Below are 23,753 nucleotides of genomic sequence, written 5' to 3'. Positions count from 1 at the left end.
ATGTGGGTGATTTCCAGTTATCCAGTCTGCAGCAGAAATATGGGTTGGCTTTTTGCCTCCTTTTAGAAATTTTAAGCAGGAGAGTTAGTTGAAAAGCTTCAGAAAAAAACTAAAAATGCAAAATCCCTAAAAGATTTTGCTTGAGCCCCTTTGTCCAGCATTAGAGAAGAGAAAGGAAAAGGAAGAGAGAAAGAGTAAGGAATTATGATTGTGGAAAGAAAATTTGGTTTTGCTAAGCTCTCAGAGTATTGCTGCAGAGAGAAGTCACCCAAGGAAGTTCTCCTGCAGCACAGCACAGCCCTCCCAGGACTCCCCTGTCCACCTCCAATGGAAACACTCAGGTAAAAAGCTCCATTCTGGTAAAAAACACAAATCCTAATTTACAGGAGGTCAGCAAAAGCAGAGTCCTTGACACAGTGAGCAGAGTTTTCCCCTGGCTCCAAGGAGCTGGAACTCCAGCTCAGGGCATGATCAAGGAACAGAACTTCACTGCCTGTGTAATGAGTGACCAGACCACGAGAGGAACATGGGATGAGGCCATTAAAAGGCAGGGATCACCACAAATGCCATGGCTCAAGGCTGCAGTGCCTCGGCTCTGCTCTGCTGTGTGTGCCTGAAACGCTCTGTACCGGTTTGTTTGTTCATCTTGTGCTGCTCTGGCTGATTAAAAACATGTCGTTCACCCAAATAAAGCAAACACTGCCAGCACCGAGGAACTGTCTGCAGAGCTGACCCCAGTCATGCTCCTGGGGCTTTGACTGGGACTCAAAGAATCACCAAGTCCAGATATTTACTGTAAAACTGCACAGAACTTTCCAGATACATCAGGGATATGATTCCTGAAGAGCTTGGGCTGATCAATCACTTACATCACTTGGACACCAATTTGGCATTTAGGGGAAGGAGAGAGCTGGGGGTGCTCACCTGGAGAGGAGAAGGCTCCAGGGAGAGCTCCAAGCCCTTTCCAGTGCCTAAAGGGGCTCCAGGAGAGCTGGAGAGGGACTGGGGACAAGGCATGGAGGGACAGGACAAGAGGGGATGGCTTTAAGCTGAAGGAGGGCAGGTTTTGATGAGATACTGGGGAGAAATCCATCCCTGTGAGGGTGGGCAGGCCCTGGCACAGGGTGCCCATGGAAGCTGTGGCTGCCCCTGGATCCCTGGAATTGTCCCAGGCCAGGTTGTATGGGGCTTGGAGCAGCCTGGTCCAGTGGAAGGTGTCCCTACCCATGGCAGGGTGAGGAATGGGATAAGTTTTAATGTCCCTTCCCACCCAGACTATTCCATAATTCCCTGAAATTCAGTACAGCAGAGAGCCAGGTAGGGAAAGGGCACTTTCCCATCAAAATCCCTGAGGAGCAGGGAGACTCTGAGCCCCTGCTTTCTCTGCAGTGGGAATCTCTGCCAGTTTACTGAGCAGTTTTCCACCCCAGCAGAACACAAAGGCCCTGGAGCTGGCCCTTGGAAGAGGCACTGGAGCTATTTATAGCAGCTCAAGGTGTGTGCTGCCGCTGCTGCTGCCGCTGCTGCACACAGGGAGCAGCTTGTTTTCCCAGGAATTGATCTGTACGGGCGGATTATATAAACAGTTGTTTCTCGCTCATTTCCACACCGCCGGCATCTCCCGGGGTAAAAACGTGCCTGTCAATACAGCAGCTGCTCGCAGGCAGCAGAGCTGGCAGCAGCTGCGACGCCTCGAGCTGGGCATTCTAGGTGAGCTCGGGAAAGATGTTCCAAAAATACAGCTGCAAAAGCCGTCACATGCAGCTGGATGCAGGCAGAGGAGAGCCATAATCTCCTTCCACGCTATTCTTCTGCTGTTTAAAAAAGCCTAAAGCCAATTCTCTCCGTTTCACTCACCATAAATCCTGGTTTAAGCCTATCTGCACAAGCCTTTCGGATGATTTCTATGGGAAGCTCTGTATCCAGCTTCTGTTTTGGGAAAGTCCAATTTCTCTGAAGGCTATTCCCTTCTACTTCAATAGTTATTTGCTCCTGCCCCACAGCATTCTCCAACGATTCTATCGGAGCAAATAAAGACTGGGAAGCAGCTATAAACAGGCAGAGAAGCAATAACCACACGTGTGAGCACTTTCCTTTATCTGGCATCGTCCAGGGCACACCTCATCTCTTTCAGGTTAATCAGATTTTCAGAGCAGGACCCAAAAGCTGCAGTTTAACTCTACGGTATGAGGAATGTTCCCTGCACAGAGATTCCTTATCGCTTTTCCATTTTAAAATTTAATGACAAACTGGAGGAGAGAGAGCCAAGGCTGCAGCCTGCTTACTGTACACTCAGAGCTCGGGGCCCTGAAACTCGCTTTCATCTACAGCAGAAGCCACTGGAAAAGAGGGGGAAAACCACCAGCAAGCCTTTGTTTTCCCCCCAGTGATGTACCCAGGTTAATTCTGCTGGCTGTGCATTGCAAAAGCAGCGCTCACCTAAAGGGCTGCCGGGCTGTTGAGCAATGCTCCGAGCTCTGTCGCAACTGCAGAAGTTAATGCTGAGCATTGCTAGAGAAAGCTCATCTCTTCCAGTTGAGGCAGCAGTGTATCACATTAGGGATCCCAAGGTTTCAGCTGAGCAGCTGCTTTAAAACCCAGAGGAGTTCAGCCAGCACCAAAACAGCAGACCTACCCCAACAAGTATCCCTACACATCCATTACTACACCCATCCCTACATATCCATTACTACACCTCTGAGCCTGCAAGAGCCATCCCCAAGAGTCATAAACCCTTCCACCTCCAGGCTATCACACTCCACACACATCCTGCTCCAGCCTCAGCAGGTGAGAAGGCATTTTCCTCCTCACATCTTAACCAGAAGTGCACAGGAGACCTTTTTTCATTCCTTTAGATACAAAAAAGACAAGCTCAAGTCAACCATGGCCAAGTGAATGCAAAATATTGTGTTTAACCAGTACTGTCCTCACTGCTGGCTGCTGGCCCTCTCTGGGGATGGAGACAAGCTCATGGAATCACACAGTGCTGTGGGTTGGAAAGGACCTTTAGGATCATCTCGTTCCAAACTCCCTGCCACGGACAGGGATGTCACCCAGATGCTGCTTTCTGCATGGGAAATGCACATATGCATTGGTACATTTGTGCATAAATATCCATATTCAATATGTGTTTTGGACATACAAGCATATCTAACGCCAGTAGAAATTCCCATTTATCAAACTCTTGTACTACTGGCTGACCTTACAGTCTTCATCCAGACATTTATGAGGCAAGACACTGGAAAAGCTGGAATTTGGGGGGACAGTGGCAGGGGATGAAAGCAAGGCCTCCCTCCCAGCATGGACGCCACCAGACAGCAGCTCCTCCCAGCTCCCTTCTCTTTTTAAGGGAAGATTACAGAGGAGCAGCTGCCTTGGGGTGAGATGTGAAACAATCAGCACACTCTGTGCCATGCTCCAGCAGTGGCAGCCAACCTGCAGGTGAGTGCAGCCCACAGAATTGCTATTTTGTTAAAAAGTCCAAAATACAGACGGGTTAGCAGCAGAGAAAATGGCATTTCACTCCACAGGCTTCATCCACTATGAAATTTGGGGAAAATCTATTCCACACATACATTACCAGCTGCCTGAAACCAGCACCAAAATGTACTCCTGTGTCTGCAGGCTCTGTGTCCAGGATGTTAATTAGTGCTCCTTTCCCTCCTGCCACGGGATGAGGGCCAGGTAAACGCTCTGCACAAGTCAGTGTGATTAATCTGCCAAATCCATGATTGGCTGCCCATCACGTAGGAGTCCCACAGTTAATTCACAGCTCCAGAAGACACAAACACATTTCATGCCTTCCTGAAGCCAGCCAGCATCAGCTGCCTCCTCCCTGCAGAGCTGACAAGGCTCACGGATTTAAACCCACGATTCCTTGGAAAACAGACTGGAATAGTGTGACAAATTGAGAAAGTCTGCAAGTTAATTTGTATCAGCCTTTAATTACGTTTGTTTCTAGAGGTTTCCCTTTATTATTGTCTTGCTGTCAGGGTTAAATTAAAAGGCATTCCAAGTGCATCCCCCCAAAACAGGCACAGCTTTGAGAAAACTTGACCAGAGCAGCCCTAGATCCCTGGAAGTGTCCAAGGCCAGGCTGGACAGGGCTTGGAGCAGCCTGGGATAGTGGAAGGTGTCCCTGCCCAGGGAACTGGATGGGCTTTAAGGTCCTTTCCAGCCCAAACCATTCTGGTATTCTATGGAAAATTACTTTTGGGAAACCTTATGCTCCAGGAACCAGATCTTAGACAAGGGTCCTTATAGGAAACTTAGTGCTTTCTGCTGCAGTTGGAACAGTGGGATTTGGGGCCAAGGAAACCCCAAGAGCAATAATTAAAGCTTAAAAAAAAAAGTGAATTACAGCTGGATGAAAACATTCAGTAAGTGACAGAGAAATACACTGCACTCGAAACCGTGCTGGGTTGAAACTGCTCACTTCCTTCCTTTTTCACATTTAGTTCACTTGTTCAGGACCTATTTTCTATAATTCCTATTTGGAGAACATCCACTACCTGTCTATTCATGGAGCTATCCAGCCAGGACCCACCCAGGCTCATACCTGATGCTTTAGCAAGTCCAAGTCTAGTTCAGCATCTCTCTGCCAGCATCCTTCTCCACTGAGCCATCATCATCATCATCCCTGGACCTTCCTGGCAACCTGAATACCTAAAACTACCCTCCAACACTTCAAAAATTCCCCACTGCACCAGAGAAAGCAGCAGCACAGGAGGGAGGCAGAGTTCAGGAATACGGAGGGCAAGGACACAACTGGGGCAGAGCTGTTGCTGGTTCCCCCCACAGCGGACAGAAATATCCCCATTTGTGTAAATACAGCCTTAGTCAACAGGGTGACAAATCCATACAGAGATAAATGTCACCCGCTGACGTCAGTACCACAGCAACCTAATCAAAGTACAGCCTTCAGCTATTTTTAAACCACAGTTCAAGTATTTTTCTTCAAAAAAAAAAAAAAAATTGTTAAAACCCATCTTAAAAAAAAAAAAAAATCTCTTGAAAAATAAATGTATTTAGCAGTAAAACAGAGCTGAAATATTTCTTTCTCTCTGGTGCTGTGGCCATACAATAAAAGCTTTACCCAAGCTTGAAACTTGCTGTTCCATCTGATGCGTCAGTGCACTAGAAAGCAAAAGATAAGGATTTGGAAAAGCGAGCACATCAGATTGGCACTGGCCTTTGTATTGGAAATTTACCCAGACAGGTTAAAAATAACACGGGGAACATTGGGAGCCATGCTGAAGGTCGCTGGCGGCCGAGCTGCTGTTTTTATAGTAGGAGCTGCCGGGCACACGTGACGGCCCCTGCCAGCACTTGTGTCCCCAGCACACGCCGGGATCCCCTCACAGAGCCTGCTCAGGACCAGCACAGCAGAGGAGCTGAGCCCAAAGCTTCCTTGAGGGACCTGTTTTCCTTCTCAAACGCAGCCCTGTGTGACTGACACTGAAGGGAGTCGTTCCTGCCCGCTGGCCAGCATTCCCGTTCTGCACTCCCGTGGCTCTCAGGGCCGGTGTCAGTGACACGGCGGTGCTTACACGGAGCTCGGCACACGGCTCCCCAAGCTCAGTGAGAAGAGCATCAGCACCTGTGCAAGAGAGCCGGGCAAACATCCACCACCGTGAGCAACCCGAGGGGATGTTCTTCTCCATAGTGGCCACATCTGGGCTCACCATCGTCTCCATTTAGAAAAAAAATCACAGAATCCTCAAGGCTGGAGAGGCCTTCAAGATCATCCAGTCCAAACACCAACACAGTGCCACCATAATTGCCCTCAGTGATACCCCCAGGTGCCTCTGGAATGTTTCCATTGCACTAGCTTCTGGTGGGGCAACTAACTGCACCACCCTCCTTTCAGTGATTTTTTTTTTCTTTATCCAATATTCAATATCCAATCTGAACCTCCCCTGAGAGGCCACCTCCTCTCATCCTTTCACTTGAGGCACAGAAGAGCTCTGCTCTAACCCCCACTTCATCACAACCTCCTTTAAGGTACTTGTAGAGAGTGATGAGGTCCCCCCTGAGTCTCCTCTCCTCCAGAAGGAGCGCTGGAAAGGAAGCAATTCCAAAATGGGAACAGCTGATTCTGGACTTCATGGATGTAAGAGGCTCTGCTGCTTCCTTGCAGTTGTAAAGTTTTCCGTAAACGCTTTATGTGGAGGAAAAGTGTCTCCAACGGTTAAATCTTCAATTTCAGCTCAGACTCCAGAGGCAGCATACAGAAGTCACTACTGCGTGTTGGCAGAGTTGAGCAGTGACCACCTATCATGCACCCAAGTCCCCTTTCCATGCTGTCCTTGAACAGAGAGGTGGCACGGATTGGATGCTGCTGGGAATGTCTGGCAGCAGGCGCTCACATTGATCTCTTCTCCTTGTTTGCTGGTTTTAAGGGAAGAAACTTGCTTTTTAGGAGGAGCAAGAAGCTTTAATTCTTCCTTCATCTGGAAAGTACAGCTCATTTAAGGGTTTCTTGAAGTTATCTGTACTTAACAGAGGGATGCCCAAAACAGGTTCTGCTCCCACAGAAAAACTGGATCTCCAGCCCCTGTGGCCTTACTCAAGCCCAAACTCCACAAGCAAGGACCTGCTGCCAAGGGCTTCCAAGCTTAACTGGACAGAAGGAAATAAATCTTCAGCAGCAAGAGAACAAATATCAGCACAGGAGGATGAAAAACACGAGGGAAGGGAAGAGGAAAATTCCCATCGGCTCCTACTCGGTGAGATCACACACACGCCTCAACTCGTGAAGATGCACATGAAGACCAAGACAGACGTGCATCAATGCCTCTCTCAACCAAGGGCTTGCCTTATTTAATGGAAGGCAGCAGAGATAAACCTCTGGGATAAACTAGCAGTGGAAGAATCCATTTCCCCACCAGAGAGAATCAATGATTATCCATTTTCCCTTTTATCCTTCTCGTCGTTCGGCGAATGGCAGCAAACGAGCTAACTGCAGCTCCCATCTGCTCCCCTCCCAGATGTTCCTCCAGCTCCGGAATCCCCGGCAGAGCCCGCACCAAACCTGTTCTGAGGGGATTCTCTTGCCAAATTTAAACATGACAAGCAAAGCAGCTTCCCTAGGAATGCTAAATTTAGTGCAGCTTGACCGCGTAACCCACAGAGCTGGACATGCAGAGGGGCTCTCCCGGGACTCAGCACTTGTGTCCAGCTCATTTCCAGTTGGGAATACACTGGCTCATGGATCTGGAGTAGCACACAGACTCTAATTACATTAAGGAACACAAGTACAGAATAACAAAGTCTTTAAGGAAGAGCCATGCTGAGAGCTCCAAGGTCCCTCGCAGCACTTTCCCAAATAAAACCCCACATTCGGGGAGGGGGGGAAGGAACACAAAGTGCATTTACTGTAACGCTCGCAGATGAAAAATTGTAATTGCTCTGCCTTGACATCTGGTTTCTATTTTGCTCCCATTCTATCAGGTTACATAACAAACAGATGATGCACCAGAGCCCCGGAGTTCTTCAGCAAGTCTTGTGCGGATTTGGTGTTTACATTCCTCGGCATAAAAATTCAAGCTATGCCACACACACACAGGCATGTTCGAGGCAGACAGAGCGCTCGGAGACAAATGAGCAGTTTGCAGAGGAAAAGGAAGGCTGATTGGGGAGTGTGGGCGTGTTTTTAATAGAAGATTCCGTACAGAAAATCCTCCGCTGTCCCGATCCAGTTCAGGAATTGAGTCTGCACACGACGGCACAGCTCGCAGCTGTGCAGACGGAGTTTACAGGAGCGAGCCACAGGGAACGCACGAGTTTACAGCCGGGCGAAACACTCGGCTGAAGCCAGTGCCAAATTTAATGATGCAAACCACAAATTCCATCCTGCCCTGTTATCTAACCAAGCACGACCTCTGGGGCCTTCCTCCACCTTCTCATTTGGGGTTGGTTGTTTTTTGTTTTTTTTTAAAGAAAATGGCACTTTTCACTCACTTCAGCTGTCACAGTGATTCACAGCCTCAAGAGCACGCTGGAACTCAGGCATCCACTTCGCTGACCTTGTCCCCAGACATCACAGACTTTCTTCTGAGTCAACAGCACATCCTTCCTCGGCAGCAATTCAGGAAGTCGTGCAGCGCTAATAAAGCTGACTCAGCTGAGCATAGGTCCCAGAGAATCCCCTTTCCCTCCCCAAAACACTGGCACACAGGAATGAACGCACCAAGAGCTGGAAAATCACGGAGCTCATGCTGCTCCGGTGCTTCTCTCTGAAATTTGATCTGCAATAATCTTGATTTATTCACAAACCCCATATTAGTGGAAAATTTTGTTCACAAAGTATTTCCCACAGTTCACGCAAACAACAAGTAGCCCCAAACTTTAAGTGTCCCCCAAGCTTCTCACTGCACATTTAATTGCCAGCCTGGCCTTCTTTATCTTCACCTTTTGGGCCAGCAAAAGCACCAAATTAGCAAGCACCAAAATAGCCAGAATTATAAACTCATCTCACACATGATTCTATATTCTGTTCCCATTTTGGGCTCTCTGTTTTGCTTCTTAGAGGCCAAAATAACCTTGTGCTTCTCACTGTCAGGCAGGACACTTGTTCAGGGTGACATTCAGCTTCCTAAGGTACAACCCAGCCTGGGGCTGGTTTCATACCTTCAGGAGAGGCCAATTCCCATGAGGACTTGCCAACCTCACCACCACAAGTTATGCTTGAAGGAAGTAAGCCTGGGACCCTCTCTCAACTGCAATGCAAGGGTGCAAAATGTGTCCTGTAAGAGGGTACAAGATCCCCGTGCCGTGTTTGGGAAACGCCTGCCAGGGCTCCCTGTGGATGGGACCTCTCCGAGCAGGAGGTCACTGACATTTCAGCTGGAGCCAAATATGAAAATAATAAAAGCCCTGATGGACATTGCTGCAATGCCTGCTGGTTTCCAAGGCCGTGGCTGGCTTTTCTCCTCACACTGCCCTCACACAAATCTGCACACACCCACGCGCCGTGGTGAGAGGGGCACACCAGAAATGGTGCAGGCATTAGTCATGGGCAGGCAAGGGGAAAAATGCTCCAAAATACCAGTTTTCATGAGGCCTGTTCCTCAGGTACTACAGGTATCTCTCCACTGCTAGCTCAGGCAAACACAACAGCAAAAAAGGACATTTTCCTGGCCAGAGAACCACTTCTGGCCACGTCTTAACAAATTTATCATTAAGCAGCAAGAAAGCAATTAACAGTATTGACTTCGAAGAAACACACAGCACTAGGTGCATTCCACTCCTTACCACGAGGTGTTTCTCCCTCTGTTTCCACCCTGGACTAGGTCCTTAGAAAGCCCACAAAGCAGCAGTTTAGGAGAAGAAAGAAGGGAAAAAGAAAACAAAAAAATTAAAAAAAAACCCCATCCAAACAATGTTACCTCCCATTACAAAATTCCAACAGCTAAAATACTTAAGGTGTCCCATGGAAATTCCATGGAAATTAAGCACATAGGACAAGAGCAAGGGGCAGAGGGAACACTGCTGTAGCCAGCAGCCCCAGCACTGAGACCTCAAGGGACAGCAGTTCCTTACTCCAGGACATAACTTTACACCTATCCACACTTCACTGCTCTTCTTCAAGCACCCAAATGAATGTGTTTATTCTTCCATTTCACCTCCAGTTGTCCATCCACTAAAATCCATCAGGGATTTAGTCTGTGGTGATGCCATGTTTATAGCTGGTGAAGGAGTTCATGGGTTGTGCTTTGGATATCTCCTACTGCTGTTGGGGGCAAGCCAGGCAGTAAAGGGGTCCTCTCCAAAATCAGCACACAGCCCAGTCAAAACACATCCTAGAGCATGCCAAGGGCAGAACAGGGAAGCCCACAGGGAGGCCAAGAGATGCGGAGAGAGTTTTAATTCCGTGCCTCTCAACACCTGTATTTCAAGCAGCAAGCGACACTCTGAGGAAAGGGACTGCAAGACTGACTAGCTCAGGGGCCAAGATGGAAAAGCTGTTTCTCCAGCACCAAAAAATTTAAGTGCTTATTCATCCCTGCTTGTCATCTGTAAGCAAACTACTCCTCCATTCACTACAGGCTGGCAGAATGCAAAGGCGTCGCGCAGGAGCCTTCCCCTGTACTATTATAAATGATGCTATTTTTGCCTCTGAGCCTCCGGTAGCACGGATCCCACATCCCTCACAGCCTCAGCCCGGCTCCCTGCGCTCTGCTATTGTGTCTTCCTGAGCCTGAGGTGTTTTCCTGCCGCAGCTTCACCTGCTGAGAGCAGAGCTGTGCCCACGTGCCTGCTCCGTGTACAGCCACTCATTTGGAGCACAGGACAATTCATCCAGAGCCACACGTGCCCAGCGAGTCCCGGTCCCATCTGGGCTGCACCCCCCGAGCTTTTGGCACTCCTGGCATGTCTGGTAACCAGGGAAGAGCTGCCACAGCCGTGCCAGGCACCAAACCCAGCACATCCCATCCCGTGTGTTCTGCCCTCTCAGCTCTTCTCACCAGCACCAAGCTTTCCCTGCTGCCAGACAAAACATCTCCCAGCTGCCAGCACGCGGCTGGGCTGGCACGGCCAAGGGCACCGAGCAGAGGTCAGCGGCTCCAAGAAGCCACACAGCAAGGCATGGGATGCTCAGAGTGATCCCTCATTAGATGTGGCAGCATTTGTCATCCTGCACCCACAGCAGCACTTTGTGAGCCCCACAGTGCTGAGGGGAAAACACCCCACACACTTCAGTTCATTGTCCCAACACCTAAGAAAGGGCTTGAGCTGAAATTACAATTTGAGGACCAGAGGCAGCACAGCTCAAATGCTCTGCCTGCATCCAAGACCTGAGCCAGGAGATGTGGAAGCTCTGAATCAGAAGTGCTTCAATTAAAGGACTCAGCAGATGACCAGTGAAGGTGGCCAGCAGCCTCCACTAGTTCCAGTTTGGGAGGAGGAGGGAGGAGAAGGAGGGAGGAGAAACATCCCAGGCGGATTTTTCCTCCCTGCATCTTTCCCTGTGCACAAAGGTATCCTTAGTCAGGGAAATCATTAACTTGGAAGAGGCAGAGGGGTAAATAACGCAGATCTAAGCAGATAAATCACAGAGAATTTGCCAATACCGAGAATATATTAACAAACCAAGATGTTATTAACAACTTGCAAATGTGACAAAGCTAGTGAAGCTCACAGACACGATGGAAACACAGGCTTGGTGGGAAACAGTAAGCAAAAATATTAAAGGAGCAAATACTGAGCATTCTGCCTTCTTCCAAATCTTTGAAAGCTGTTGGTGAGATGGTGTCTTTGCCAGATACAATCTCACCAACAACGGTTCCTAAACACAACCTACTGCTTCTTATTGCAAAATAAAACCAGGTGAAGATTTTGGGGGGTGAAAAACCCTCTAATGTTCAAAGGAATTAGTCCCACAGTTGTTTCTTGCAAGAGGAAAAAGGAGTTTCCAGCGAGGCAGAACTCATCTCCCAACACAAGTGTGTATCATACCTCTGCCTGCTCAAGCCACAAATGTTTATGTGCCTAAACCAACTACTGTATCATTATTTCTGAATAAAAACAAGCTCCTTCTGCAGAGCTCTCTGGATTCAGGAGCCTGAAAAGCCAAACAAGACACCACAAGCAGACCCCTTTATGCCAGCTCACCTTCCCCAGGAGGGAGGGTTCATCCCACAGCAGAGCTGGGCTGCTGCGACTACAGAACCCAGCCCTGGGGACTGGTGGCTCCTGAAGGGACTCTCCTGCCTGCCTCTCCTGAAGAAAGCAGCCCCAACCATGAAACACAAGCTGAAATAGGAAGGAAATATTTCATTTTAGAGTCCACATGTTTTTTTGAACACTTCCAGGGATGGCAACTCCACCACTGCACCGAGCAGCCTGTTCCAGTGCTTTACAAGAAAAAAAAATTGACCTCAAGCACAAAGGAATTCAGAGACTCCTCAATGTGGGATGGGCATCTCAGAGAGCTCCCAGAACCAACAACTACCCCATGTCCCAGCCTGATTAGTGGGGACAGGGGATCTCCAGCTCTCCAGCACCCACATCCAGGGGAGGGGAAAAAGCCAAGCACACCCTGAGCTGCCACAGCTTCACCCAGCAAACTGCAGCTCTGTGTTTACCCCAGCATCACTCACTGCCCACAGCATGCCACGTGATGCTCTGTTCAGAGGCACCACAGACACCTGAGATGGGAAAATGAGAGTGAGTGTGTGTGTGTGTGTGTGTGTGTGTGTGTGTGTGTGAGATCAGCAGGCTCCAGCACCCTGACCCAACACCAGGCTGTGGAAAAGCCCAGCCCCAGCCCAGCCCTAAGGAATAAACCCTGAACAGTTCAGACAGAAGGAGCCTGGACAAACACACAGCAGCCACATCAGGGGAGCTGCTCTGTGCCCACTGCAGAGCCAAAACACCACCCTGGCATCAACAAGAAGAAAGAGAAAAGCAGGAAAAGCCCATGCAGCCTGCACCCCGACACAGGCACGGGCAGGGAACTGCCAGAGAGCCCCAGTGACACAACCCCCGCTGCCTTTTCCTCCAACCTCAACCCCTTGGGGCTCCCCCAACACCACCCTGCACATCACAGACCAAGGAATAAACAAACTGATCAGAAAAATGCTTTTAAACCTGCGTTTTCACTCTCAAACCTCGAGCTCTTATGGGGGAAAAGGGTAGCGGGGACATTTTTGCACACATTCTGCATTTTGGCCAAAACACATAAATCTCTCCGTGAATATTAGTTTGCAGCTCCAGAGAGGAGGAGGAAGGCCAAGGGAACAAGATGAGAAATCCTGGAAAACACAGAGTTTATCAAATCCCCACATGAGGCTGAGAGCTAGCCATGCTCTCCTTCCTGGCAATGCAAGTCACCTTTGAGCAGACAGTGTTCTCCCCAAAATAGGTGTTCTACCTCTGGGATTTCTTCCAAACCCATCAAGGCCCCCCTTCCAGTGTTGATCCATTGGCATGCACAGAATGGGTTGTTTTTCAAAGGACAGAAGGAATACCTGCAGAAGTTTATAATGGAACAGTTTGGTTTAGAGCAGCTACAGCTGATTTCTCAAAACTGGCAAAAATACCTGCCAAGAGTTTTCACCCACAGGTGGGATATTGAGGAATTTTCCCCCACCCTTCCACCAGCAGTTTGTGTTTGTATTTTGATGTAGATTAGAGAATAACAAATAATATTTTAAAAAAATCTAAATTTTAGAAACGTTTCTAGATCATTCTTATTCTCAAGTCTGCTCAACTGCTCCATTTAGAGGCAGGGCAGCTGTGGGGGCAGCGGGAGGAGGAACGTGCTCCAGGAAAGGCCAGAGAGCAGTTCCACCAAGGCACTCTGCAAGGAGGAACCTCTGCAGACAGCCAGCAGTTTCCATCCCACTCTCTAGCTCCCAATGGATGGTCCCAGCCTCTCCAGCAGCTCCCTCAAGCTTCCCTAGTGCAGGAGGATGACCCAGTTTCCAGGTTTCTCACCCCCCTCCCCATTTCCAGCAGCATTCAGAACGCTGTTTGCACAACAGCTGTTCCAGCAAATGGCTTTGCAGAAAGTCTCTTTCATCTGGTGGCTGGAACATCTAAAGATCAAGTCCCTGTTGCCCAATGATTTGGGCAATCACTCCCAAAACATCACGTTCTTTTGTGCAACTGCTGTCCACCGTTTCTCCAACAAAAGCAAACACCAGAAATACCAGTCAAAAAAGATAAAATTAAAAAAGTAAAATAAAAAAATAATTTAAAAAAAAAACCAGAGTCTGAGCAAGCAGCTTGAGAAGGAGCCTCCCAAGTGATGGGAGGTGAAGCAGTGAAACGAGGGCTAGGAGTCACTGAGCAGAACCTTGCTCACAGCCACAAACACACTCCTGCTTTCCCAGTAAATCAAACAGATGCACCCAAACCCATTAAGTTCTAAGCTGCAGAACAATACATATCTTTATAACTAGAACAGAATTCCAGAAGTTAAGGAGGGGTGGGGGGTGAAGGGGCTGGCAGCACAAAGTGCAGCAGCTCTGCCAGCCCAGCCTTGCACCCTTGGACTCGACCACCCTGCAGCTGCAGAACTGGGACCTCTGGCCTGCCTGGGGGCACGCTGGAGTCCAAGAGTATTTACGCTGACAGAGACAAGCGAGGGCTGTGACGATTTATTGACGCAAGAGCTATTTTGTGCTCCATGCCAGAAATTAATCAGTGGAGGAGGAGGAATTCTTCTTAAGCGCTTTGGTGAGCTGCTAAAAACAACAGGCTGAGGTCTCCCATGACAAACACCGCTGAAAAGAGAGGAAAGGAAGAAAAAAAATTAAAAGGGCAACTTCCACAGAGCAGCTTCTTCAGAAGGATTCAGGAATCAGGCGGTGCCTGAGCAGAACCTGCCTGCGTAACTTTCCTTGTGAAAAAGAAAATACATGAGAGGAATGAATCACACCTTTCCCAAACATCTGTCAACACAACTTGGTGCTGTGTTTGCTCAGATCAACCTGTCTCAAGTTTATTTGGGGGAGGTGGAGGTGGTGGTGAAGGTGTAGTGACCCTTCAGGTTGGCTCTACCTGCTGCAGTTAAGATAAAAAGAAGGAAACCAGGGGCAACAGTCCCATCACCTCCTTGAAAGAGTTACTGCACAGAGCTCCACTTTGAAGAGAAAAAATGAAAAAGAAAAGAATCTTTAATGCAGGCTGAAGGAATAGCATCAGCCCTACCTGCCAAGAAGACATCATGATAAACCTGTCAAGAGTTACGAGCCTGCAGAACAGGCCTTGCACCTGCTGGAAAGGAAAAAAAGGAAGGGAAAAAGCCATCTAATGCCAATCAGATTCTTGCTGCTGGCAGGGAAGAGATGCCAGAGCCCTTCTCCTGGGTTTGGTAAGCTGTGAGGATCACATGCTTTCCCCTGGCAGAGGTTCTGTGAGACCACTGGCACCTTAGTTAGAATAAAGCAAGTTCTGGGAAGTTGCAGAGATTTTTCCTGAAGCGACAGACGTCAAGGATTCAGTACTTGGATGGACTTGTGGAGTTTGGTGTATGATCTTTTTTACTGTTTTGGATGATTTTATGACCATTAAAGAGAGGGTTGGTCTAGTTCAGGCTTTTATGTCTTCCCACAGGAGCAGCTCAAGCATTTTCTAGATCAGGAGTTAAAAAAAACATTTAAAACTGTTTCTCTTTATAGGCAGCATAAAATAAAGGTCACAGTTAACAGAGAGGGTTAAGCCTTGCTTGAGTAGAAAGTGCAAGTTTTGAATGCCGAAACAGAAGAGCAAAATACAATTCTCAAGGGATTATTTTAACATCACCACCAGGCTTTAAGGGTTTCCTGCCTGAAGAATTGTCAATTGATCAGAGCTGCCGAAACCACCTTTCCAGCAGCAGACAAAAAATCCAACTGCTCTCAGATCTCTGAGCAGATCACCCAGCCGGGGCCGCGTTTCCCATCTCCGGCCGCTCCCGTTTGCCGAGCCCCAGCATTGATCCGGGGCCATTGATCCCAGGTGACACAAAGAGTCACCACACGGGACACAGAGTCACCACACGGGAGTTCAGGGACAGCAGCAGCTGCCAGAAAAACTCAGCATCCACAGCACAGCCCACGGGGAGCACGCAGAGCCCACGGCCCCTCACCCTGCGCTCCGTGGTTTGATCCTGGTGGGATCACAGAGGAGGACAAAACAGACACCTGAGGCCAAGGCTGGCAGCTCACAGCTCCCATCACCATTTGCCCCATAAAGCTATTTATGTGGTTTGGCAGCACAAGGGCTTCCAGAATAGCAAAAGGGTCAGGATTGATTTTTTAAAAAAAAAGCAACAGGTGATTTCTTTGAATTCGGCTGCGATTTCTCCAACGCGCTGCTGATCCCAGCCCTCGCACAGAGCACAGGGGGTTTCCAGCAGTCCCCTCTACTGCAAGCAGCTCTCCTGGAGGAGAGGCACTCTGCTTCTGCTCTGTTCACAGCTAAGTCAGCAAAAGAAGTTGTTCTTCAGTGCTGGGATTGTTCAGCCCTTGGTAAAACCAAAATGACAGAAAAGAAACCCCAAGAAACAACAAAACAACAAATAAAAGTAAAATTTACTCCATCGGCCCCCCCAAAAATCCACATCACACATGAGCAGAGGCTGAGAGGGTGTATTTAATGGCTGTTGTCACAACCCTGCCTGTGCTTCCCCCCTTCCCCAGGTATCCACAGGTAGCTGTGGTCAGGCTCTTGTCTCCCCGGGCTGACCCTGCCCAGCCATCCTGGCAGAACCTCCTCACGCTTGGCAACTCAAGCTTCCAAAACATTTCTTGCAACATCAAAGTGGAGCAGGGCAGCTACAAACACGGAGAAGATTAAGTCTGGCCTGTGGATTCCCTGGCAAAGCCTATGCTGCCAGGGTTCAAAGCAGGACCAGCAATGCCCCACTGAACCCCAAATACACTCAGGAGCTCCTGGGAACTCCCACAGGCACTGCTGCCACCAGGGGTGGCTTCCAGCTGAGACAGGAGGGTCTCAGAAAAGCCCCCCTGGGATTATTCCCATATGGAATTCACTTTTCAATAGGTATGAAGTTTAATATCAGCCTCATCCTTCTGAAAGGCTAAAAACCTGCTTCCACACCTGAGCAAATGAGTCCATCAAGCCAAAGGGTGACAGCAATCCCCAGGGGGGACCCCAAGAGCTGCTGAGCACCTCAAAGCAAGGCAGGGCACTGCAGGTAAAGCATCTTTAGATTTTCCCAGTAACTGATGAAACAACACTACTTTGATTTTGGTTATGGAAACAAAACCTTTAAAAGACCTGCTGATGTATTAATTTTTGTTTTCTTAGCAGAAGAATAAATTGTGTGCCCCACTTCTCAGTGGTTTGACCACTCCACCTGGCAGCTCAAACAGTGCAGGTGTCAAGGCTTTCCCTGCTTAATGGCCTAAATAGAAATAATAAAATAAAGAAATAAAAGTGGGGGGGGGGGAATTTCTGGTACATGGCAAGCTATGAGGAGGAAGGGACTGGCAAACCTTTACTGAAAGATGGGAGAATTACCAATTCCACAATTGTTCATTCTCCAGTCAGGCACCTGCTACTCCACGTTCACCAGCTCCCAGCTATCCTCTGACTGTAAAGGCAGTTTCTGCAGATGTCAGAGGATGAAAAAGATACACTAAACACTGCAGTGAAAGAAGAAACCTTGCTGCAATTGTTTGCCCACTCTTCCGGTAGCAGATTGAATTTGGGGAAGTATGAGACACAGGGCAAACTGGGCTTGACCAGAAGTGAGTAACAAAAATGCAGTAACCTTGTAGAAAAAGGTCTGTCTCCTTTCCAAATGGAACACAAGATCCCAAGGACTATCTCAAACATTATTGCAGAATCACCCAACTTTAAAAGTACAACCTTTTTTATATCCTTCCCCTACCCTGTACTTCATTCAAAATAATCCAGAGTTCTCAGCTTCTCATCACAAGTACCTGCTTCTTATCTTTGCACTGCAGGAAACATCACAGGCTAAAAAACTTACTTTAGAAACAGGCTTTTAAAGAATTCCTAAGTGCAAGAACTGCATTTAAAGAAAAAGCAGAAATGAGAGGAATGTACTTGGCAGGGACACTGACCTAGCAGGAACTTCAGCTTGAACCCCAAGTTGAAGCACAAAACTATTCTTCTCTTTTGAGGGTACAATCAAACCCTTGCACAGAAAGTCCCAACTATTTGAAGCTCCAGAAAGTGAAAACTTCACAGGTTTAGTGGGAGCAGACTTAAAACTTTCAAGGACCTCAAAATGACACCGTTCCTAGAGGAAATCCAGGACAGGCTCAGCTCCCACATGGGTAAGAACAGGAATGAAGGTGGAAAAGGTGTTCTGTCGTGGGCTGGAGAAAGAAAAGTGAATGGAGACATGGCCAGTTCCATCTGCTGGAGGTTCCAGCTGTTCTAACCAGAGCTTATTGCTGAGTTTACCCCACAGCCAACCCCAAAGTCCCCCCCCAAAACTGGGGGACCAGGCTGCTCAGGGGAACAGCCTCTGAATTCCCACTCTAGAATAATCCAGTAAAACCAGAGCACCTGGTAAGGGGAAGCAAGGCTCTCTGGAAGTGTCCAAGGCCAGGTTGGAGGGGGCTTGGAGCAACCTGGGATAGTGGAAGGTGTCCCTGCCCATGGATGGAGTGGGCTTCACAGCCCCATCCCACCCAAACCATTCCATGCCTCCATCATACACCATTGTCCAGGTGTTCTTCCACAGTCACCAAGCACCCACCACGGCCCAGCCCTTCTAGAGGAGGGCTGGAGCTCACCCCCCCCAGTCCCTATGTTTATTTGAAATGATGCTCTTGCCCCCAGATAACTTCCCCAGACAGCCTCATTGCTGCCAGAAAGTAGGTCAGTGTCATTTAAAGCCGCCTTGAAATGCATCTCCACAGAAACTTCTTAATCTTTAAAAAGAGAACGCATCAAATATTTATCGTGCGGTGCAAAACGTTGGGAGATGCTCATGGGGAGAGCTCATGTGTGTGTGTGTGTGTGTGTGCTGCATGAAATGGCTTTCCATGCCTCACTGAGCTGTGGAGGAGGGCAGCAGAGTGGCTGGCTGCAGATAAAGCCCCGTACAGAAGTCCTTATCTGCCCAGCAAATCACAGTACGTGACTCCCCAACTCGTTCTCCCGGTGCCGTGTGATCCCGGAGCTCTCTGCTTCCTCCAGGAGCTCCTCTCAGCCCTAATGATCCCTGCTGCAGATTGTATCCTATCAGCCAGGCAGCTCATTCTCAAAACTTCAATATTCCTAATTATCAAACATTCAGCACTGCAAAATGTAGCTGAAATTTGCATCTCTGCAAGAGTGGCTCTGAAGAAAGGATGGAGCATTTGCATTCAGACTGGTTAATTCCTGCAGGATAACATTTCATAAACAAAATGCTTCATTGAACATGGAGATTTTCAGCTTTTACAAAGGAAAGTGAACTTTAAACAAATACAAATCAGTTGAGTGATTAACTTTAAGTGTTTTGGTTTTTTAAAACTAATCTTTATGTATAACTAGTATCAGCAGAACAATCTTTACTGATTAAAGAAGAGAACGATAGTGAAACTCAAGCCACTGAAAATTAAGGGGGGAGGTAGAAGACAACTGCAAGGAATCATTTAAGGTAAACAAGAGAAGGGGGAAAAACCCTAAAATATTTAAAAAACCCTATAAAAACACCCCACACCTACTCCCAACCCAGTCAGCCTGGGTAAGGTGAGCACCACAGGTTATGTAAGGCAAGCCTAAATTGTGGCCAACGTGAACAGGTTAAGGAGTGAAACTAAACATGCTTTCCCTTGCCCCCCCCCCCAAGCTTTGTCATAATCCTAAATGTTATCTTAATTAGCCTAATTGTCTTAATTATACTTTGCAGCAACTTGAGCCTTCGCAGCACAATTCCAGCGTCTTTTTTTCCAGCTTTGTTCCAGCGCTGGAAGAGGCGGCGACTCCTCTGCCAAAAGCCAAAGGCCACGTGATGCCTCCCAGGAAGTTTTCTCCCACCTGGGTATTCTTCTTCTCCAAAAGCTATTTCTTATTCCCTACAGAATCTTAGCCCAAAACACAACAAAAGAAGAGGCAGTGGTGGGGGAAGGAGTCACACTTTTCTTAGCCAGCTTAAATCTTCTCCGTGTTTTTCCACCTTGTTCGGCGAGAAGCTCTCGGTGCCCAACACTTCTCACAAAAGCTTTGCAGAGTGAAATGAAAAATCAGAAAAAGCACAGAGAAAAAAACCCAACCCAAACCACTTGCATTCATCTATGCCGCAACAATTTCATGGCACAGCTCCTAAAACATCCCATTAGTGCTGGCCTTGGAGAAGATTAGAGAAGAAAGCTTGAACCCACTGAAGCAAGGCTTAATGGGCTCTTGAGTTAAGCCAGAGCCTTCTCTTAAACAATGCCCATCATTAGGAATAATTACCTGTAGCTGTATAATCAACATGGCTATGATAACTGACATGAGAAGTCCAGATGTCATCTTTGGCAAGGCTTGAGAAATATTTCTGCTCCTTATTATACAACTGACTCTTGAAAGAGAAACGAGCAGCAAGAACATGAGGGGTGAAAAGCCACCACAAAACACTGCAGAATTCCAACCCAACCCTTGGAAGTACAACCAGAGTAAGAACCCAGCACCCAGGAAGGGCACAAGGTGGGTATCCAGCAGCATCCTGCCCAGCAGCCACACCCTGGCTTTTGATCAGACCACCCTTCTCAGCACCATTCTAGAAAGGTTCCTTAGAAAAACAAAGCTCAAGCTGATTTTTGGATTTACAGGAATGCTGAGCCAAGGCAGCAGAAAGAGGCAGGAGAAACAAGTGTTCAGTGATGAATTATGAAAGGAAGCAAGGCAAACCAGCATCAGGCTTCCACTGCCAGTAGCCCAACCAGGAAGGACATCACCACTTCCCAAACCTCAGGAGAGCAGCTCCTTGAGAAGCCAAGAAACACCCACGGCTGGGTTTGGACTGCAGGTGGGTGTTTAAGGTGTCCCACCACCACAAGGAGAGAAAAGCAGCTGGCCACAGCTGCCCAGCCTCACTCCTGAGTCATGGAAACACTGAAACAACAATTATCTGTTATCTGAAGAACAGAGCTCCTGAAAAACATCACTCTGCATTTGTGTCTCCAGTAAACACCTGCATTCATACAAACACACATTTCTCAACTCCTCATAGTACCAACAAACTTCATAATCTAACACTGCTATATTATGGAAGCAGAGGCCAGGTTTGTTTTTGTCTTTTTGATCATTCTGATGATTTTAGAGACTCCTAAACTCATTCCAGTTGTGAGGAGAAGGTCAGATCTCCCCCTGCTGCCTGTAGACTCCAGCACCCCTATTTATTGCAGGATTTCTTCCCCCTTAAATCTTTGGGGCTGTTCTCTGGCTTTTAGCACTTCAGCCTTAATTGTTAACCTCAGCCTGATTAAACTGAAGTCACAGAGTAATCTCTCAGAGGCAGAGTGAAATAAGTCCTTCCACGTGCCTTGTTGTTGTTGGATTATTTGCTTCCCAGCAGCCAGTTCTGTACCATAAACTGAAACAGCCCAAGCACAATTAAAATTCCTCTTACAAAGCTCTAATTAACACAAAAAGTTGCCCCAGACTCCCTAAAAACAAATGTGTGAGGCACCTTTAAGCTGGAAAGGAGGTAACTGAGCAGCTACAGATCCTCCTGACAGACAGAAATGCACAATTTGGTAGTGATGAATCATGCCTCAATTTACAAGACACATTAGGGATAATCCCCCAGACAGCATTGAGGTGGATCAATTGACTTTTGTTCCAGCAAAACTATTCCTTCCCGTTAAAAAGTCCAACAGGTTTCTTAAATATCAATAAAGGCAGCAGCAGAACCATGCCCATTCCTTGGAAGTACACTCCATGTCATTAGGGCTCATCAGCACAGATTTAACAAATTAAGTGTCTGGTTAATGACTCAGAAAATACCTATTTTCACTGATGCAACCATTAGAAACCCAAATTTTACAACAGTCAGAAGTCTGAAACAGTAAAACTTCCTTGTAACTCTCGGTAACACCAACAGCACTTTCCACCTTCACACCAGGTATCAGATGAAGAAGGAAAGGGAGGGAGGGGGTCTGGATGACCATTTCAGCATAATTAAAAGGTGTGTTCATGCACCAAACTGTGTTTTGGGGTCACTGCTGGGACTCCAAGTGGCCTTACCCTTACCTGGATGGCTTTGGGAGCTCATTGCTGGCAATGTCTAGTCCTTGGGAGAAGGGATTGGAGACAGATCAGTTCCCACGGGAGTAACAGCAGCTCGAAAGAGCTCCAGTGCTTCACCAATACATAGGAGTGGGAAGTGGGGATTAAATCATGGCCACCTTGTAAAATCCAGGGCACAGTGACATGCTGAGTCGTATGGGAAGTAATCCAAGAGGGTGGCAGAGTGTCTTCCAATAGCTTTTAAAATGGGAACCTGCAATTAAAGAAAAAGATGTCTGCGTTAGCAAATGAAGATTAACAGCCATTTAAATTGTACATTATATAACCTATTTATCCCTGAGATTAAACTACAATGCTATTTTAGGCATTAAGGGCTGCAGAGAGAGTAATTTTCAGAGTTGTAAATGTTACATTGATTAATAACCATAAAGATGCAAATTAATACTTAACATTATTTTTTAAAAAAACAATTAAACAACTTCCCAACGCCACATTCATGTCTCAGAAACCCAAAATTCCGTGTTAATTCTCATCCTCCAACAGCACCATATGAAGCCACTTCAGTCCAACAGCTTCCATATTTTAAAAGCCATATGTATGAGTGGTAACTGTACTTCACGCATCTGTTCCCCAAAGAAGTCTAAAGAAAAATTCCTCAGTGCCAAGAAGTGGTCTTGGAGCAGGAAGGAAAAAAAACCCACACAATCAATTCCACTCCCACTCTACCCAAGCCTCCAGCAGATTACTAAGAAGCAGCTCCATACTGCCCCAGGGGGAAAAAAAATCCACCATTCCCAATTATTTTGAGGCTGTGTAGTAGAGGGAGGGAGAGAGAACAGAGGGGAAATCACCCACAGAGTCAGCAAACTCTGGCCCCAGCCCCCAAAATATGGAAATACAGAAGCAGTAGATGCCCTGGTTTGGAGAAATCCCCCTGAGACCCATGCTGACCTAACCAGCCACCCTTAGACCAAAGGAACTTGCTCAAGTTCAGTTTTGGGGTGGGGGGGGTCAGGGGGTTTTTGGCACTATACCAAGTGACATCCAGTATTTCCCATCCTTGGAAGTGTCCAAGGCCAGGTTGCACCAGCCTTGGAGAAACTTGGGATAGTGGAAGTTGTCCCTGCCCATGGCAGGGGTGGAATGGGACGGGCTTTGAGGTTCCTTTCCACCCCAACCATTCTGGGATTCCTGGGCATCCCTGTTTTACAGGCAGGCTGTCTCAGGGATTGTGCTGTGCCGCTGGCACGAGCTGCCAGCCAACACCCCTGACCCAGACTGAACCCAGCTGTGCCCTCCATGCAGAGTATCCCACTGCCACAGGTGACTTCCCTTCTTTGCACCACAGAACACCCCAACACCAGCAGCCCAGCCCTCCTGGGTACCCAGGGGAGCTCCTCCTGCCCGGCCAGGCATCACCCAGCGCTGGGGTGAGGTCACCCTGCTGGCAGCAGCCAGCTCCAGCCCTTCCCCACGGATCCAGCTGACTCTGCTCACCCCAAACTGCTCTGGCAGCAGCTCCCAAGGAGTGGTGCCCTGCAGCACTGCTGGGGCGGGGGATGGCAGCTGGAGCTGCCATGGGGACTGCTCCTGCCTTGCACAAGGACCCTCTGGCCACAGTGCCACGGCATTTCAGGCACTGCTGGCTGTTCCTGGAAGAGCTCTTAGCACACTCACATCTGAGTGTTCCTTTCCAAGAAGCAAAACCAGGTCTGAGACTTTCAGCATCGACGCAGTTGCTCAGGATGGGCTTTCTAAAGTTACTTCCCTGATGTGCAGGAAAATGCCTGCTTGAACACAGTCCCTTCCTTGCTGTGCTTCATTAAAAACCCCCTTTAATTGGCTGTTTCTCTGCAGCCCAAGTGTCTCAGCATCACCACTCTCCAAGTTCCTCTCTGCCCATCTTGCATTCTTAGAGACCTGGAACGCGTTCCATGTTACACGTCAAATTCGAGAGAAAATCACTTAAATGTCATTTCCAATCGCTGCAGGTCTCTGCCATCCCGAGTGTTCAAGATGTTCCAGTCCCATTAATCAGCACATCCTGTTAAACAGAGCTGGGTCAGCTTAGACCAGGCATTAGCAAGATACTAACATAA

General features: G+C 48.0%; 1 protein-coding gene across 2 annotated transcripts in view; it reads right to left on the bottom strand.

The window, feature by feature from the left end:
• The window catches only part of HDAC4 (histone deacetylase 4), a 182,519-nt gene that overhangs the window by 134,857 nt on the left and 23,909 nt on the right, over nucleotides 1-23,753 (bottom strand). For both annotated transcript variants that reach the window (XM_071418104.1, XM_071418105.1), the window contains exon 2: nucleotides 21,658-21,907. In XM_071418104.1, the coding sequence (XP_071274205.1) occupies nucleotides 21,658-21,679 (22 nt within the window). In that variant the 5' untranslated portion in view covers nucleotides 21,680-21,907. The remainder of the gene's footprint in view (nucleotides 1-21,657; nucleotides 21,908-23,753) is intronic.

The sequence above is a fragment of the Agelaius tricolor genome, unplaced genomic scaffold, assembly GCF_023055355.1.
Source record: "Agelaius tricolor isolate 1412-34295 unplaced genomic scaffold, bAgeTri1.0.p SCAF_75, whole genome shotgun sequence".
Lineage (NCBI taxonomy): Eukaryota > Metazoa > Chordata > Aves > Passeriformes > Icteridae > Agelaius > Agelaius tricolor.
Note: the sequence above shows the minus strand (reverse complement) of the source record. Positions and strands in the feature narration are given on the sequence as shown.